Source organism: Bos indicus x Bos taurus, chromosome 21 (assembly GCF_003369695.1).
Source record: "Bos indicus x Bos taurus breed Angus x Brahman F1 hybrid chromosome 21, Bos_hybrid_MaternalHap_v2.0, whole genome shotgun sequence".
NCBI classification, from domain to species: domain Eukaryota; kingdom Metazoa; phylum Chordata; class Mammalia; order Artiodactyla; family Bovidae; genus Bos; species Bos indicus x Bos taurus.
The window spans coordinates 2,378,268-2,395,103 of NC_040096.1; the positions used below are offsets into that span (position 1 = coordinate 2,378,268).

The 16,836-nt window shown below is 37.3% G+C and overlaps 1 protein-coding gene across 4 annotated transcripts in view; it reads right to left on the reverse strand.

Moving 5' to 3' along the window:
• UBE3A (ubiquitin protein ligase E3A) overlaps positions 1–16,836 on the reverse strand; it is a 119,126-nt gene that overhangs the window by 54,336 nt on the left and 47,954 nt on the right. The window contains exons 2-5 of one of the 4 annotated variants that reach the window (XM_027521037.1): positions 9,150–9,213; positions 6,499–6,618; positions 4,743–4,813; positions 3,190–3,234 (exon numbers count right to left, since the gene is read on the reverse strand). The exons of 1 other annotated variant lie outside the window; for it this stretch is intronic. In XM_027521037.1, coding sequence (XP_027376838.1) covers positions 3,190–3,191 — 2 coding nt within the window. In that variant the 5' untranslated portion in view covers positions 3,192–3,234; positions 4,743–4,813; positions 6,499–6,618; positions 9,150–9,213. The remainder of the gene's footprint in view (positions 1–3,189; positions 3,235–4,742; positions 4,814–6,498; positions 6,619–9,149; positions 9,214–16,836) is intronic. 2 more of the 4 variants (XM_027521036.1, XM_027521038.1) reach the window with 2 other exon arrangements.

The following is a 16,836-nucleotide window of genomic DNA, read 5'->3' on the forward strand; positions in this document are numbered from 1 at the left end:
TTACAATGGGCAACAGCAATGATACCTTGCTAAACTCAACCAGAACTTAACACCAGAGTCTCATCTGGAACCTCATGATAAACATCCTACCACACCTCACATTCTTGCCATACTACAAAACACAAGCCTCATCTTTCCTTTTCATTCTTTACTCTTGATGCATCCATCTAACCTCTTCCATCAAGATCGCCAGAAACACATTCATATCTTCAATTGCTTTATATAATGTTTTCTCAATCTTTTAGCTTTCACTGAAACCTAACTTGCCCCCAAATGCATTTCTTATAATTATTTTAAGTGACGTTTCCACAGACAACTCAAATCCCTAAATGTACTGTTATCCTTCTTATTCACTGTATTAAAAACAATGCCCACCCCCCATTTGAAAGAAAAAAAAAAAGCACAACACAAACACAACTTATACTTAGAAACTTTCTGGTAAATTGCACTAATATACTAAAGCCTCTATTTTGCCCCAGTTATATCACTGGCATTGTGACTTCAATGCCTGTATGCATGATCTATCCCAACCCTCAAGCCCCCAAAATACTTGACTTTCTTAACTTGAGGGTCCCTCATCTCCTCTCAGTTTCAGCCAATCACTACCTTAGGCTCTGATCATCATCATCTATGCTTGTAAGAGTTTCACTTAAACTGAAACTATCTTTGACCCATCATGCGTTCTATAACCAACCCAACATCTTCATCTGGCACCACAACCTTTCCAACAGATGACATGTAAATTCAACTACTCCAATGTTAACACTCTACACACATGCCACTCCCATCTGTTCTAATAGCCAATGGTGAAATACCATGCATCTTTTTCTGGCTACTACAGAAAAGTCGTCTAACTGCAAGTATGGATAAGTTAATCTTAGCTGGGTACCCTGTTAGCATGAGACTCTCAATATCTGGTCCACTTCACCCATTTTCCCCAAGAACTTTCCAAGTTTTCAGCCTTTTCAAATCCCCTAACCAAACTCTTGAGTTCTACAAAAACTACTTTAAAATGTTTCTTAAAAAGTTACATGGTCAAAAAACTATAAAGAGAAATACCCGTGCTCCCATTAGGATGGCATATAGTGAAGGAAAAAAAAAAAATTACAAATGTTGAGAATGTATGGAATTATAACCTTTGTGCATTATGTGGTCAAACTGTTAAAGTGGTACAGCCACTCTAGAAAACAGTATGAAGGTTCCTTGTGCAAAAAATTAAAAATAGGACTATCATATGATCCAGCAATCTGACTTCTGGGCATATACCCAAAGAAATAAAAGCAGGGTCTCGAAGAGGTATTCTTACACTGCAGCATTATTCACAATAGCTAAAACAAAAGCAACCGGTGTCCATCAGCAGATACATGGATAAACGAAATGTTACATACATACAACAGATTATTCAGTTCCTAAAAGGGAAGAAAATTCTGACATACACTACAACATGGATGAACCTTGATATCATGCGATGTAAGTAAAATAAGCCAATCACAAAAAGACAAATACTGTGGGCACTCAGAGTATACGAGGTATTGTTGTCCAAATCAAAGAAAGTAGAATGGTGATTGCCAGGGTCTGGGGAGAAGAGTGAATGGGGAGTGATTTTTTTTAACTGACAACAGTTTCAGTTTTGCAAGATGAAAAGAGTTACAGAGATGATGGTGGCAATCATTGCACAACAATATAGATGTAACTAATTACCACTAAATTGGACATTTTATAATGTGTATTTTACCACACAAAAAAATTTTAAGTTACATGGACACATATGTTTGAAAAATACATTTTATAATCCCTTCTTGGAGATGCACAATGTATATCATTCTAAAGGATTTTTCACAATTTTCAGGTTTAAGTCTATATGTCCCAAGCTTAATCAACAATGAAACCACTTCTTCCAGAAGCACACAGTGTTGTAGCTGACCTAATTTACTAAGAAAATTGACAGTTTAGGCACAGTGGCTTTGACTTCCCCATTCTTACCTACCAATACATTTAATATTACATATTCATCCTTGGAGAAGAAAATGGCAACCCACTCCAGTGTTCTTGCCTGGAGAATCCCAGGGATAGAGGAGCTTGGTGGGCTGCTGTCTATGGGGTCACGCAGAGTCAGACACAACTGAACTGACTCAGCAGCAGCAGCAGCACCAGCACTCATCCTTACCTCCCTCTTCTACATTCATACGGGTCTTTGCTCTTATTCAAGAGAAATCCCTATACCTATATTTTTAATTCCAACCTTTATTACCTTAAAGCCCTGCTTCAATAATCACCATCTCTAGTTATTTTAAACTTCTTATATTTTCACAACTAATCACTGAAGTCTTAACTACTTCACTTTCTAAATACTTTTCTTTAAACCAGAAAAGTTTATCTTGAATTCCTAATATACTACTGCCCTTATTTAGGCTTTCATTGACTAAATTTTGGTCTTCCTACCATATGATTTCTCTTCAATCCTGTTTCCTTGCCAGCAAAGTTACTAAAAATATATATATCTAACAAGGTTACCCTACTTAGCAAATTCTTTACTGACTCCCAAATACCTATGAGAGACAGGCCAAGGCCGTTCCCAAAGCATGCAAGCACCTAGTCCTTTTTATCCAGTCTCATCTCCTTTAACTTTCCACCTTTCGGTTAGTCTATAATCTAAAAATCCTCAACTGCCTACTGCTTCTTACGTTTACTATGTGGCTTTGTAAGTGCTCATGTTTCTGCCTAGCATGTGCTAGCTAACTCCCAGTCTCACTTCAAGACTTAACTTAGCCTTCCCTGATCACCCCTGTTTTCTGCCATGTGGATTAGGTCCCTATTGCATCAAGGTACCTGAGTACACTGGTACTTCTTTATGTTCATGTTCCATCCTGGGATCCTTCTACCACCATAAATGAAATGATGTGCTTCCAGGTCTTTCACACTAACAGACTAAAACTTCTAGGGGAGCAAAAATATGTAAGAATCCAGGGGTATGCAATTATCTGTCTAGAAGTAGAAATCTAGTAATATGTTACCAAGATTTAGAGGTATTTATTTGGTAGGGAAAATGAGACATGTGTATTCCTATCTTCCAATTTACTTTCTAAAGTATTACTCTCTTTAACTGGAAATTGTTTTCAAAAAATGTGATACCATTTAAAGCAATCTAGAGCAACTTAGACACCACAGCCTCAACCAAGTTACACTTACATTCGGCTAGCTTCAATGTCGTCAGATTGAGGTTCTCCTGATGATCTGTAAAATGCAATTGAGAAAAGTTAAGCAAAATATTCCATATTTCAAAAAAGGAGCAAACATTTTATTTTGGAAGACAAATTTGAAACCAAGATTTAATGGGTTAACAATTTTAAAAGTTCAACATGAGAAAAAAGTGATCCGATCAGATTGCCATACAACACATTTATCATAAGGGCTAGACTAATAAAAACTCAGTTCATTTTTTTAAGGAAAGGAAACTAAACACTATTTAGGTACCAACATACAAACCAATGTAACAAATCATAATTATTTACAAAGTCAAATATTTATAATAAAAACATACAACTATGAAACCGTCTACAGCCAAGTATCAGTTATTCACAATATCAAAGGTATGCACTGGTATTCGTGATCCCAAACTTTAGATAAAGTATCAGCAAACTACTGCCTGGGATGACAAACTAAGGCCTGGGTCAGCCGCCTATTTTTATAAGCTTGTTCTGGCACAGAGGCATGCTCATTCATTTACATACTGTCTATGGCTGCTTTTATATCACAAGAGCAGAGCTGAGAAACTTACAGACACGTGGCCCACAAAGCCTAAAATATTTATTACCTGGCCCTTTAAAAAAAAAGTCTGCCAATCTCTGCTGTAGATAATACAAATTTAAACCTAATAGCCTCATGAATTTTGAGACACTGAAGTCTGATTTACCATTCTGATCAAGATTACCTTATTTCAACGAAAGTAGCTTTCCCTGAAAATACACTGGCAGCATGTGTACCTGTCAATTGTATTCCAGGGCATTAAAAATCTTGCTGTGGATAACAATGAATGACTTCAGCTATAAACAGTTGCCAGTTTTTTTCTACTTTTTCAATATACTGCTGCTATTTTAAGTAGAAATATTCAAAATTCTAAGACAGTAAGAAATCTTTTATTTTCATTCTGGGGCATGAACCAATTCTGCCTACCCTACCCAACATGTTAAAAAAATAAATTCCTATTACTCTATTCACTTTTATAACCAGCATCAGTCAACATATATTAAGGTGAATCAGCATAATACTGATTTCAACACTTTAAATTCACAGAATAGGTAAAATATTTTTTAGAGGTCAAAAGCTAAATTTTCAAACTGATATTACAAGGACTTGATTTGTAAATTTATCACTGACTTGAGACTTCAAATTCCAAACAACTTTTAACAAAAGAATCTTAAACTCAGAGCCACCAGAAAAGAAAAAATCTGTTTCCCGTATTTCTCAGTTTTGAAAAACTCACTTCTTTATCACTTTCAAAATTATCCCTCATTGCAGTGGTCCAAGGGAAAGAATGCAAAAAAATGTAGGAGTCCAGCAGCTCAAATATTTATTTTAGATCTTCTTTGCAGTATATTCACATTTTCAATTATGCACAAAATGATATCAGAACTAAAACCTGGGGCATGCTGGAGGTGGCAGTGACTTGGCAGTGACACAAATGCAAAAATTTCACTCCACCCTCTCCCCCAGGGAGCAAACAAATCACCTTTGTGACACACCTGGTTTCCACCAGCCTTGTGGGTAAGTACCCCAAGATTGCTTCCAAACTTGTATCTCTCAGACAGAAGAGCTAAAAAGTGATGATAACCCCATGTACCAGCTGACTCATTTTTGAAAGTGCGACCGACCCTCCAGCATCAGATGTCATACTGTAAGGAGGCAGAGCAGGCTTGCAAAACAAAAAATAAACCTGCTGGCTCTAAGGGAAGAGAGGCAGATTAGAAGCTTTTAAACACGTAGGCGGCAAAATTTTCAAAATTAACAGGGAAAGAGAGAGGGGGAAAAACTGAGGACACATTGACAGGGAAATTAAACTACTACTGCAAAAAGGTAAGATGCAAGCAAGAGGGAACATAACTCCAAGTCTCAGAAGTACAATTTGTAATTATTGTAAAGTTTTGAGATTCTGAAATGGAATAGAGATTAAATACATCAAATGGTATCTACATTCTAATTTCCAAAGTCTGTTCCCTAAACAACAGAATACGTAAACATTAGCATCATTTAATATTAACATATATTAATGTAACTACCAAAACCACTTTAAAGTCAAACCAAGTAATTTAAACCAATTCAAGAAGAAGAAAAGAATAATATAAATTGACGATTATTACCTTAAAACAATCTACCCTAAGACTCTTAAACATAGTGCATTTGTTTTTTACTCAAAACGGAAATTGTTTTTTAATCAAGAAAAAGGTTATGAATAAACACTGAACTAAAAGAAGCACTTTTTATCTTATAGTGAGTAATAAGTAATAGTACCTGCCTGTATAAATTTCTAGTCATTCTGCTTATTGTATTCTGTCTGTAACATTCTAAATAATTTACCAAAGAGTATCCTAAAGTTAGGATCCAAACACTCAAAATTTTAAAGTACGTAAGATCTGGGGGGAGAACAGATATATGCTATTTGCTATTCACCTGAAACTCCCACCACATTGTTAACTGGCTACACCCAAATACAAAATAAGTTTAAAGTTTGGGGGAAAAAAATTCCAAAACTCCAATAAATAAATAAAATACCTAAGATCTAACAATAGCTTCCAAGCTTTAATTTAGCTCCTGAAGAGTCTTTATTCTTTACTGTCAAATGCTGGGAAGTAAGGATCTGGCTGTTCAGCTGCTCAGTCGTGTCCAACTCTTTGCAACCCCGTGGACTGTATGCAGCACACCAGGCTTCCCTGTCCATCATCTCCTGGAGCTTGCTCAAGCTCATATCCATTCAGTCAGCCGTAATTTTACCAAATTGAGGACACAAATCAAACGAAAAAAACCCCAAAAGTACTGACTCAGGTTAACCTAAAGTTTGTCAGAAAAACAAATCAGAAGAGAGATTTTTATGAGGTGCAGCTTCTCTGGACTGCAAGGCCCTCCTTTAACTTCCACTGTAACTCTCTGGGACAGAACAGTATACCAGTGTTATTAAAACTCTCACCACATGAAAAGCATATTTTAAAATGTATATTAAGACTTTTTTCATAGTTTTTTTTTAATCTTCATAATAAAATCTTTATTTAAAAACTTGGAAATTTTTAGAAATACTTTCCTATTTATTCATACAGATAAGTCTGGGGAAAAGGCAGAAAGTATTTTAGGAAGGAGATTAAACGGAGAAGCGGGTCAACTCGTAGGTCCACTATTCTTAGCAGTCAGTATCCCTGTCAACTATACATTTTCTTCCTTCTTTTTTTTAACAGCATGTATTTTACAATGGCAGCCTTTTAAAGGCTGTAAAATAACATTCAAAATTACCTTTTACAAGCTGTGGCCATTCGGTGACATCAGGGTGATCACAGCTTTGAGTCACTGATTAAAAACAGGTTGTCACACCAGTCTAGCTGCTAACTTGATCTGAGCGTAGGTTTAATAACTCTAATAAATTAAACAAATCTTTAGTTAGAACACTTTATAAACTCAATTCATTGTTCAAAAAAAAAAAAATCTTCACAGGTTCAAATTAGGTGCCAATGTAACATTCATCAGAAGAATAATTATAGAAATGCTTTCAAGGACTATTTTCCAGCACTTTTTTCTTAAATTATTTCTTCACTTGAGAAAACATGACAATAATCTTGTACTTTTATGAAGTGTCACAGTTTACAAAAGCACTTTGGTCAACAGTATCTTAAATCTCAAAACAACTATGGCTCTAACCTATACCAAGTAGGTACGATAGAAAGAATTTTAAAAAAACAGAAAAACAAAGCAGCCTTAGAGTGATTAATTGACTTGCCCAAGATTTTAGTATTAGTGTTGAAGCCAGGCCTAGGACTAAAACATAGGTATATTGACTTCCTAACCAGAATTAGTATTTTGTGATTTTGTTTAGTTTTGCTCTAGAGCCTCATGATTTAAATATATGTAAGTAAGCAAAGATTTAAAATATAAATTGAGAATCCACAATTATAATAGTTTAAATGGGACTAATAGTAACAGTTTTCCAGGTAGTCAAATGCTTAATGAAATAGTTATAAACACACACACACACACACACACACACACACACACCAAGTCTATTCCTACTTATTCCACAGGATAATATAACAGTAGCAAAAACTCCTTGGGTATTTCATGAATATCATATTCTCCTTATCAGTCATAAATCCACTAACATTCAGTTTCATGACAGAGAATGGCGAAATACAAAATCATTTTTTTCTCCCTCAACCTAGTATCCTCTGATCCCCTTACTTGGCCTTAGCTGAACTGTCCTGATTATCATGGTTCACGATTTATCAGGCATCCTACTCACACTGCAGTACTGGCAAAGATACACATCGGGAATACCCCAGAATCAAGAGTTCATGCCCTGCAACTAGTTTTTCCTCCGGATGATTTCGCTACCAAACTATATATCCAGGCCAAATCTGAAAAGTTATCTAAGGAAAGATGAGAAAATTAGGAGACAGAAACAAAAGACCCTTGACATTTATAAAATAGGAAGCTATCTGAGAATACTAAGGGATGAAACATCAATGCTTGAACCCATAACTCTGCAGCCTATGAACTTGGGCTTCAAATTCAGATAAGGGTAAGAGTTGGCCAAAGAATACATAAATAACTTTCACGGACTCCAATACAGACATACTTCATTTTATTGTGCTTCACAAATAATGTGTGTCGTCTTTGACAAACTGAAGGTTTGTGGCAGCCTGCCTCTAGCAAGTCTACAGGTGCCATCTTTCCAACAGCATTGGCTCACTTCATATCTCTGTGTCACATTTTCGTTAATTCTTGCAATATTTCACATTTTTTCCTCATTATTATATTTGCCACAGTGATTTATGATCAGTAACTTTTGATATTACTATAACAACTTGCAGAAGGCTCAGATGATGTTTAGCACTTTTTTTAATCAACAAAGTATTTTTTAATTAAGATATGTACACTATTTTTTAGACATAATGTTATGGTACACTTAATATACTATAGAAAGCATCTGTCAATATAACCTTCATAGGCATCAGAAACCCAGAAACTTCACATGATTAGCTTTATTTGCCTTACTGCAGTAGTCTAGAACTAAACCTGAAATACCTCTGAGGTATGCCTAAATATGTGGGATTTATGATCCCTGGAAGATATCAAATTTCCTAGATTTTCCTATCATGTTACATGCTTCCTAATAACAACCTAGAAGATTCCTGAGGTCATTTGGAAAAGAGGTAATGCGCCCCCTGAAACGAATAGTATTTCCTCTGGTCTTCATAAGACTAATAGTGTATGTGGATTTAAAAGATCCAAGTCTAACTTTCCAACCTGTAAAACATAAAAATGAAGTCAAAATACCTTTTAATTGATTAACTGAGATGAATTAATTCATTAAAGAGCTACATGTTCTGTGAAAAATACTGAGGCAAGTTTTCTCTTCTAGACTTACTTTTTCATAGTCTAGTGCTCAACAGAGCAAACAGCTCCCAGAGTCAGGATGGATACAAGGCCTTGTTTGGTCCCTTACTCAATGGAAAATCTTGGGCAAGTTTCTTAACCTCTCCAAGACTGTTTCCCAATATACAGAACTAAGGTAACAGTAGTACCTATTTCAGAGGTCTGTCATGAGGATGAACAAACATGTATTTTGTTCAAAACAGTGCTTGACACATAGAAAAAGCCCAATAAATGGAAGCTATTATTAACTCATAGCCTAACAGCCAAACTTGCCCCCTCAATCTTCTTATGCAATTATTTTACCCCTCGTAGCACACTAACCTCTTCTAAATTTCTTTCCGAATCCCACTTGGAGCCCTCATACAGTCTACCTGGCAGCATAGTGATTTAGCACCTAGCAGCATAATCCTTTAAAAATGGCAGTTATCCAAATCTGCTGAATACATCACTATTCTAATCATGACATTAAGATATTCATGCAATTTTGACTTTCAAAAAATAAAACAGAAACATACCATATTTCGCCAAACTTCTGAGGAGCTGGTGAATTCTAAAATCAGGCTCTTACAGATTTTTAACCTAAAACATAAAACACCTCACTCAATTCTTTTTACACAGACAACTGAATAGACAACTTTCAAAGAAAAAAAATTGCTCTAAAATTACAGAACCAAACTCATTTGTAGTATCTGTGAATATTCAAAACATATCAAGAGACAAACGCCCCTAAGAGCTGCTGCCAGGATGTATGGACAGGTAGTTAGGCAGGCCCTGCGGCCTGAAGGCTTCCAGCGGGCAGAACCATGATGCCCATTTTCAGCCACAGAGCTTGCTGCTGCTGCTGCTGCTGCTAAGTCGCTTCAGTCGTGTCCGACTCTGTGTGACCCCATAGACGGCAGCCTACCAGGCTTCCCCGTCCCTGGGATTCTCCAGGCAAGAACACTGGAGTGGGCTGCCATTTCCTTCTCCAATGCATGCAAGTGAGAAGTAAAAGTGAAGTCGCTCAGTCATGTCCGACTCTTATCGACCCCATGGACTGCAGCCTACCAGGCTCCTCCATCCATGGGATTTTCTAGGCAAAAGTACTGGAGTGGGGTGCTACTGCCTTCTCCAGCCACAGAGCTTACTGATCTCCATTTCCTTACTCCTCTCTCTCTCCAACAGGGCTGAAAATACATGACAACTATTTAAGTACGTGTCTTGAATTCCTTCAGATACCTATAGCAGTTAAGCTTTTAACTAAATTATATATGGTGAGCACCTGCTATGTTAGGTACATATAGGAGCATCTGCCCCGCTACCTCCCAGAGTAGCAGCTTGGGAGTGTCCTGTCAGTCTTAGGTGTCAGGTTGTTGCATTAGTGAAAATATTTTTAAAGTATGTAAGACAATGTTGCCTGGAGCATAATAGGGCCTCAGTGTACGGTAGCAATTATTATTCCTTAAATCAAACATTTAACCTATCAAAACTTCTCTTATCAAAAAACAAATTTTGAAGCCTTTAAGCTTTAGCATGGATCCAAATAATCACTGTAAATTCTTATCTCATTTGTACACAATCAGAGCACGTCTCAGTTGAACAGAACTGAAGTTTTTTTTTTTTTTTTTTTAATATATTTCCTTTTACTACATATGAAGAAACCAAGTTCCCTACCAAGTCAGGAAACCCACCCAGCATCCTAAAGGTTGTTGTCAGAAAATGAATATACTGCATATAATTGGAGAAGGAAATGGCAACCCACTCCAGTGTTCTTGCCTGGAGAATCCCAGGGACAGAGGAGCCTGGTGGGCTACAGTCCATGGGGTTGCACAGAGTCGGACACCACTGAAGTGACTTAGCAGCAGCAGCATATAATTACTGTTTTTAAAATTAATCAAATGTTAAGATCTTAACAGAGTCTCAAACTCTCTTCTATAATACAATCACCTGAGGAATCTGTAAAAAAAAAAAAATGCATACTTACTTGATCTCAACCTCCAGAGACTGTGATTCAGTACATAAAATGGGGATATAGAGATCTGTATTTTAAGCACACATTTCATGTGATATGTATACCCCAATTTGAGATACTTTGCCTTAGAAGATTAGGAACACATAATCATGGAAGAAATATACCACATCTATGAAGATATAGGATAAGTAACAGAAACTGTAAGCACCAAAAATGCTAGTTGCACTCTGCAAATTTAACTATTAGCACTCTTACACCGCACCTAGTGCCTTTATTTTCTTTATATTCAGCAGAGGGCTCAGTATAAATCAAAGAATAAGAAATGCATCTAAAAATAAGAAATGTCAATATGAATCTATATCCACCTGTCCTACTATCATTTTCATTTATCCTTAAAACAGTCCATCTGCCTACCCTCACTTTTTCTGCCTCTACACAGGTGCATATTTATTATTAATACATCTGTCATGTCTTTTATCTCCTCTCCAATAGCCTATTTCCTTCACCTCCTTATAATCATAGGACAAATTTAATTTCCAGACTACTTTTTCTATCACTTTTTCATTATGTCCACTTAGCAATCCTGTTCTCATTTATGCCATGTTTACAGTGTCTTAAATTTGTGGGAAAGCTACTTGTTGACAAACTCATTCAGCTTTGTACATTTGTAAATTTCTCAACAAGAGTGTTCCCAGTAACTTTCCTGCATAAAGCTTCCTGCCTTTAGGTTCTCCTCATTTTAGTTCACTCTAGATTTAAATTCACTAAATTTTTAAATATTACTTTCTTATAGTACTTCCAACATAATTCCCTCAACTCCATTAACACTTTACAGTACCGTTACCTTCCTTTAACCACCAGAAAGACCATTACCTCAGATGCTAACATACAAAACTTTTCACATACTCAAAGTTTTCTTATAAAAGTCATCATCATTCTCATATGGGCTACATCTTATGACCTCTTAATCCTACTTTTTCTCTGCAATATTTCACAATTCTAACCATTTCTCACCCCTCCTGGCTTCCATAATGCTGTACCTGTCAGTGTTCTACCTCTGACTGGAACTATGTCTTCTGCCAGTTCATTTTCCTACTCCCCAACCACAGCCTCTAAGTTTCCATCAGTAGCCCTTTTCTTAAGGTAAGAAAAGGGGCTATTTAATTTAGGTTATGGAGAAGGCAGTGGCACCCCACTCCAGTACTCTTGCCTGGAAAATCCCATGGACAGAGCCTGGTGGGCTGCAGTCCATGGGGTCACGAAGAGTCGGACACGACTGAGCAACTTCACTTTCACTTTTTACTTTCATGCATTGGAGAAGGAAATGGCAACACACTCCAGTGTTCTTGCCTGGAGAATCCCAGGGACGGGGGAGCCTGGTGGGCTGCCGTCTATGGAGTCGCACAGAGTCGGACACAACTGAAGTGACTTAGCAGCAAATTTAGGTTAAATTAATTTTCTGGACAAGGTCAGCACCTGTTCCTCCATCACCTCTCTATATACTTAAGATCCCTAACATCTTTTAAGATCCCTCACATCTTAAGAGCCCTTACAACTTTTAAGCCTTGATCTCTTGAGTCATAAGCCTGCTACTCTCAGTTACCAATGGTACACATGCACTTGGGATGTTCATTAGTATATAAAATCAAACTCAATTATTAAAAAAAACCTCACTCCATCTTGATGTGCCTACTCTTCCTACTCTTGTTGTCCTGCTAATTACAGGTTATAAGAAAAATGGTAAAAAAAAAAAAAAAGGTGAAAAATGAAAAAAATGGTGCCATTCTTCATTTCCCCCCTCGTTTTTATTTAGCCCAACCACTGTACAGTTTGATACTAAAGATCAAAGAATGTCTACTACCTAAAACTAATACAATGTTATATGGCAATTATAGCCCAAATTTTAAAATGTTTGAAGGTCTACAAGTGGACGAAGACATACTGAAAGAAACTAGACATGCTCTTACACAGATATAAAGAATAGACTTTTGGACTCTGTGGGAGAAGGCGAGGGTGGGATGATTTTAGAGAATAGCACTGAAACATGTGTATTACCAAATGTGAAACAGATGACCAGTCCAAGTTCAATGCATGAAGTGGGGCACTCAAAGCCGGTGCCCTAGGAGGACACTGAGGGATGAGATGGGGAGGGAGGTAGGAGGGGGTTCACGATGGGGGACAAATGTACACCCATGGCTGATTTGTCAATGTATGGCAAAAACCACTATGAATATTGTAAAGTAATTAGCCTCCAATTAAAATTTATTAATTTAAAAAATTAAAATAAATTCAAAATTCAGTCTATAAAATTTTAGTGACCCCCCTCCCCAGAATTGGAAACTAGACTTGCTCTTATTCCCATGTAATGGGGGAAATGGGCACAAACAATAAAAACCACAATAAAGTAGGTAACTGCAACGCACAGTTAAGTGTTGTGAGGAAGAAACCACAATACAAGTGCACAAATAGAGTATTCTGACTTAAGTCTGGGAAAAAAGTAAAGATATTCTTTATAAAGTAACATATAAAGTGAGCACTGAGGCATGACTAATGTTTATCCCAGACATATTAAGAAAAACCAGGGGAAGTAATGATACCACTACCAGTCCAGTCATCCAAATTAGAAAACTGAGTTATATTCTAAAGAGAAGCCCTTTCCAGTACAACAAACTCACCCACTGCTATCAATTCTATCTCAGAAATTCCCCCACACTCCAACACTTCCCCCAATTATTCTGTTGTTGGTTTTGTTCCAGAGTAGCATTTCAGATGAAACTGTACACGATTCGGAAAAAATTTGCCAGTCCAGCCTCTTCTCTGACTAGACCACACTTTTAGAGAACATACATATAATTCGTTTTTATACTTCCACTGCTTGAAAATGTTCACAAAATATACTTCTCAGGATAAACATCTTACAAAAGAGGAATATTTCCTATTAGGTGACGTGCTTTAGGTCACTTAACTAGTAAAGTTGTCTGTCAGTCTATTCTCTTAAAAAATCATCCCACCCTCGCCTTCTCCCACAGAGTCCAAAAGTCTATTCTTTATATCTGTGTAAGAGCATGTCTAGTTTCTTTCAGTATGTCTTCGTCCACTTGTAGACCTTCAAACATTTTAAATTTGGGCTATAATTGCCATATAACATTGTATTAGTTTTAGGTAGTAGACATTCTTTGATCTTTAGTATCAACTGTACAGTGGTTGGGCTAAATAAAAACGAGGGGGGAAATGAAGAATGGCACCATTTTTTTCATTTTTCACCTTTTTTTTTTTTTTTTACCATTTTCTTATAACCTGTAATTAGCAGGACAACAAGAGTAGGAAGAGTAGGCACATCAAGATGGAGTGAGGTTTTTTTTAATAATTGAGTTTGATTTTATATACTAATGAACATCCCAAGTGCATGTGTACCATTGGTAACTGAGAGTAGCAGGCTTATGACTCAAGAGATCAAGGCTTAAAAGTTGTAAGGGCTCTTAAGATGTGAGGGATCTTAAAAGATGTTAGGGATCTTAAGTATATAGAGAGGTGATGGAGGAACAGGTGCACCTTGTCCAGAAAATTAATTTAACCTAAATTTGCTGCTAAGTCACTTCAGTTGTGTCCGACTCTGTGCGACTCCATAGACGGCAGCCCACCAGGCTCCCCCGTCCCTGGGATTCTCCAGGCAAGAACACTGGAGTGTGTTGCATTTCCTTCTCCAATGCATGAAAGTAAAAAGTGAAAGTGAAGTTGCTCAGTCGTGTCCGACTCTTCGTGACCCCATGGACTGCAGCCCACCAGGCTCTGTCCATGGGATTTTCCAGGCAAGAGTACTGGAGTGGGTGCCACTGCCTTCTCCATAACCTAAATTAAATAGCCCCTTTTCTTACCTTAAGAAAGGGCTACTGATGGAAACTTAGAGGCTGTGGTTGGGGAGTAGGAAAATGAACTGGCAGAAGACATAGTTCCAGTCAGAGGTAGAACACTGACAGGTACAGCATTATGGAAGCCAGGAGGGGTGAGAAATGGTTAGAATTGTGAAATATTGCAGAGAAAAAGTAGGATTAAGAGGTCATAAGATGTAGCCCATATGAGAATGATGATGACTTTTATAAGAAAACTTTGAGTATGTGAAAAGTTTTGTATGTTAGCATCTGAGGTAATGGTCTTTCTGGTGGTTAAAGGAAGGTAACGGTACTGTAAAGTGTTAATGGAGTTGAGGGAATTATGTTGGAAGTACTATAAGAAAGTAATATTTAAAAATTTAGTGAATTTAAATCTAGAGTGAACTAAAATGAGGAGAACCTAAAGGCAGGAAGCTTTATGCAGGAAAGTTACTGGGAACACTCTTGTTGAGAAATTTACAAATGTACAAAGCTGAATGAGTTTGTCAACAAGTAGCTTTCCCACAAATTTAAGACACTGTAAACATGGCATAAATGAGAACAGGATTGCTAAGTGGACTAATAATGAAAGTGATAGAAAAAGTAGTCTGGAAATTAAATTTGTCCTATGATTATAAGGAGGTGAAGGAAATAGGCTATTGGAGAGGAGATAAAAGACATGACAGATGTATTAATAATAAATATGCACCTGTGTAGAGGCAGAAAAAGTGAGGGTAGGCAGATGGACTGTTTTAAGGATAAATGAAAATGATAGTAGGACAGGTGGATATAGATTCATATTGACATTTCTTATTTTTAGATGCATTTCTTATTCTTTGATTTATACTGAGCCCTCTGCTGAATATAAAGAAATAAAGGCACTAGGTGCGGTGTAAGAGTGCTAATAGTTAAATTTGCAGAGTGCAACTAGCATTTTTGGTGCTTACAGTTTCTGTTACTTTCTATATCTTCATAGATGTGGTATATTTCTTCCATGATTATGTGTTCCTAATCTTCTAAGGCAAGTATCTCAAATTGGGGTATACATATCACATGAAATGTGTGCTTAAAATACAGATCTCTATATCCCCATTTTATGTACTGAATCACAGTCTCTGGAGGTTGAGATCAAGTAAGTAGCATTTTTTTTTTTTTACAGATTCCTCAGGTGATTGTATTATAGAAGAGAGTTTGAGACTCTGTTAAGATCTTAACATTTGATTAATTTTAAAAACAGTAATTATATGCTGCTGCTGCTAAGTCACTTCAGTGGTGTCCGACTCTGTGCAACCCCATGGACTGTAGCCCACCAGGCTCCTCTGTCCCTGGGATTCTCCAGGCAAGAACACTGGAGTGGGTTGCCATTTCCTTCTCCAATTATATGCAGTATATTATTTTCTGACAACAACCTTTAGGATGCTGGGTGGGTTTCCTGACTGGTAGGGAACTTGGTTTCTTCATATGTAGTAAAAGGAAATATATTAAAAAAAAAAAAAAAAAAAAACTTCAGTTCTGTTCAACTGAGACGTGCTCTGATTGTGTACAAATGAGATAAGATTTACGTGATTATTTGGATCCATGCTAAGCTTAAAGGCTTCAAAATTTGTTTTTTGATAAGAGAAGTTTTGATAGGTTAAATGTTTGATTTAAGGAATAATAATTGCTACCGTACACTGAGGCCCTATTATGCTCCAGGCAACATTGTCTTACATACTTTAAAAATATTTTCACTAATGCAACAACCTGACACCTAAGACTGACAGGACACTCCCAAGCTGCTACTCTGGGAGGTAGCGGGGCAGATGCTCCTATATGTACCTAACATAGCAGGTGCTCACCATATATAATTTAGTTAAAGCTTAACTGCTATAGGTATCTGAAGGAATTCAAGACACGTACTTAAATAGTTGTCATGTATTTTCAGCCCTGTTGAGAGAGAGAGGAGTAAGGAAATGGAGATCAGTAAGCTCTGTGGCTGGAGAAGGCAGTAGCACCCCACTCCAGTACTTTTGCCTAGAAAATCCCATGGATGGAGGAGCCTGGTAGGCTGCAGTCCATGGGGTCGATAAGAGTCGGACATGACTGAGCGACTTCACTTTTACTTCTCACTTGCATGCATTGGAGAAGGAAATGGCAGCCCACTCCAGTGTTCTTGCCTGGAGAATCCCAGGGACGGGGAAGCCTGGTAGGCTGCCGTCTATGGGGTCACACAGAGTCGGACACGACTGAAGCGACTTAGCAGCAGCAGCAGCAGCAGCAAGCTCTGTGTGCTGAAAATGGGCATCATGGTTCTGCCCGCTGGAACCTTCAGGCCGCAGGGCTGCCTAACTACCTGTCCATACATCCTGGCAGCAGCTCTTAGGGCGTTTGTCTCTTGATGTT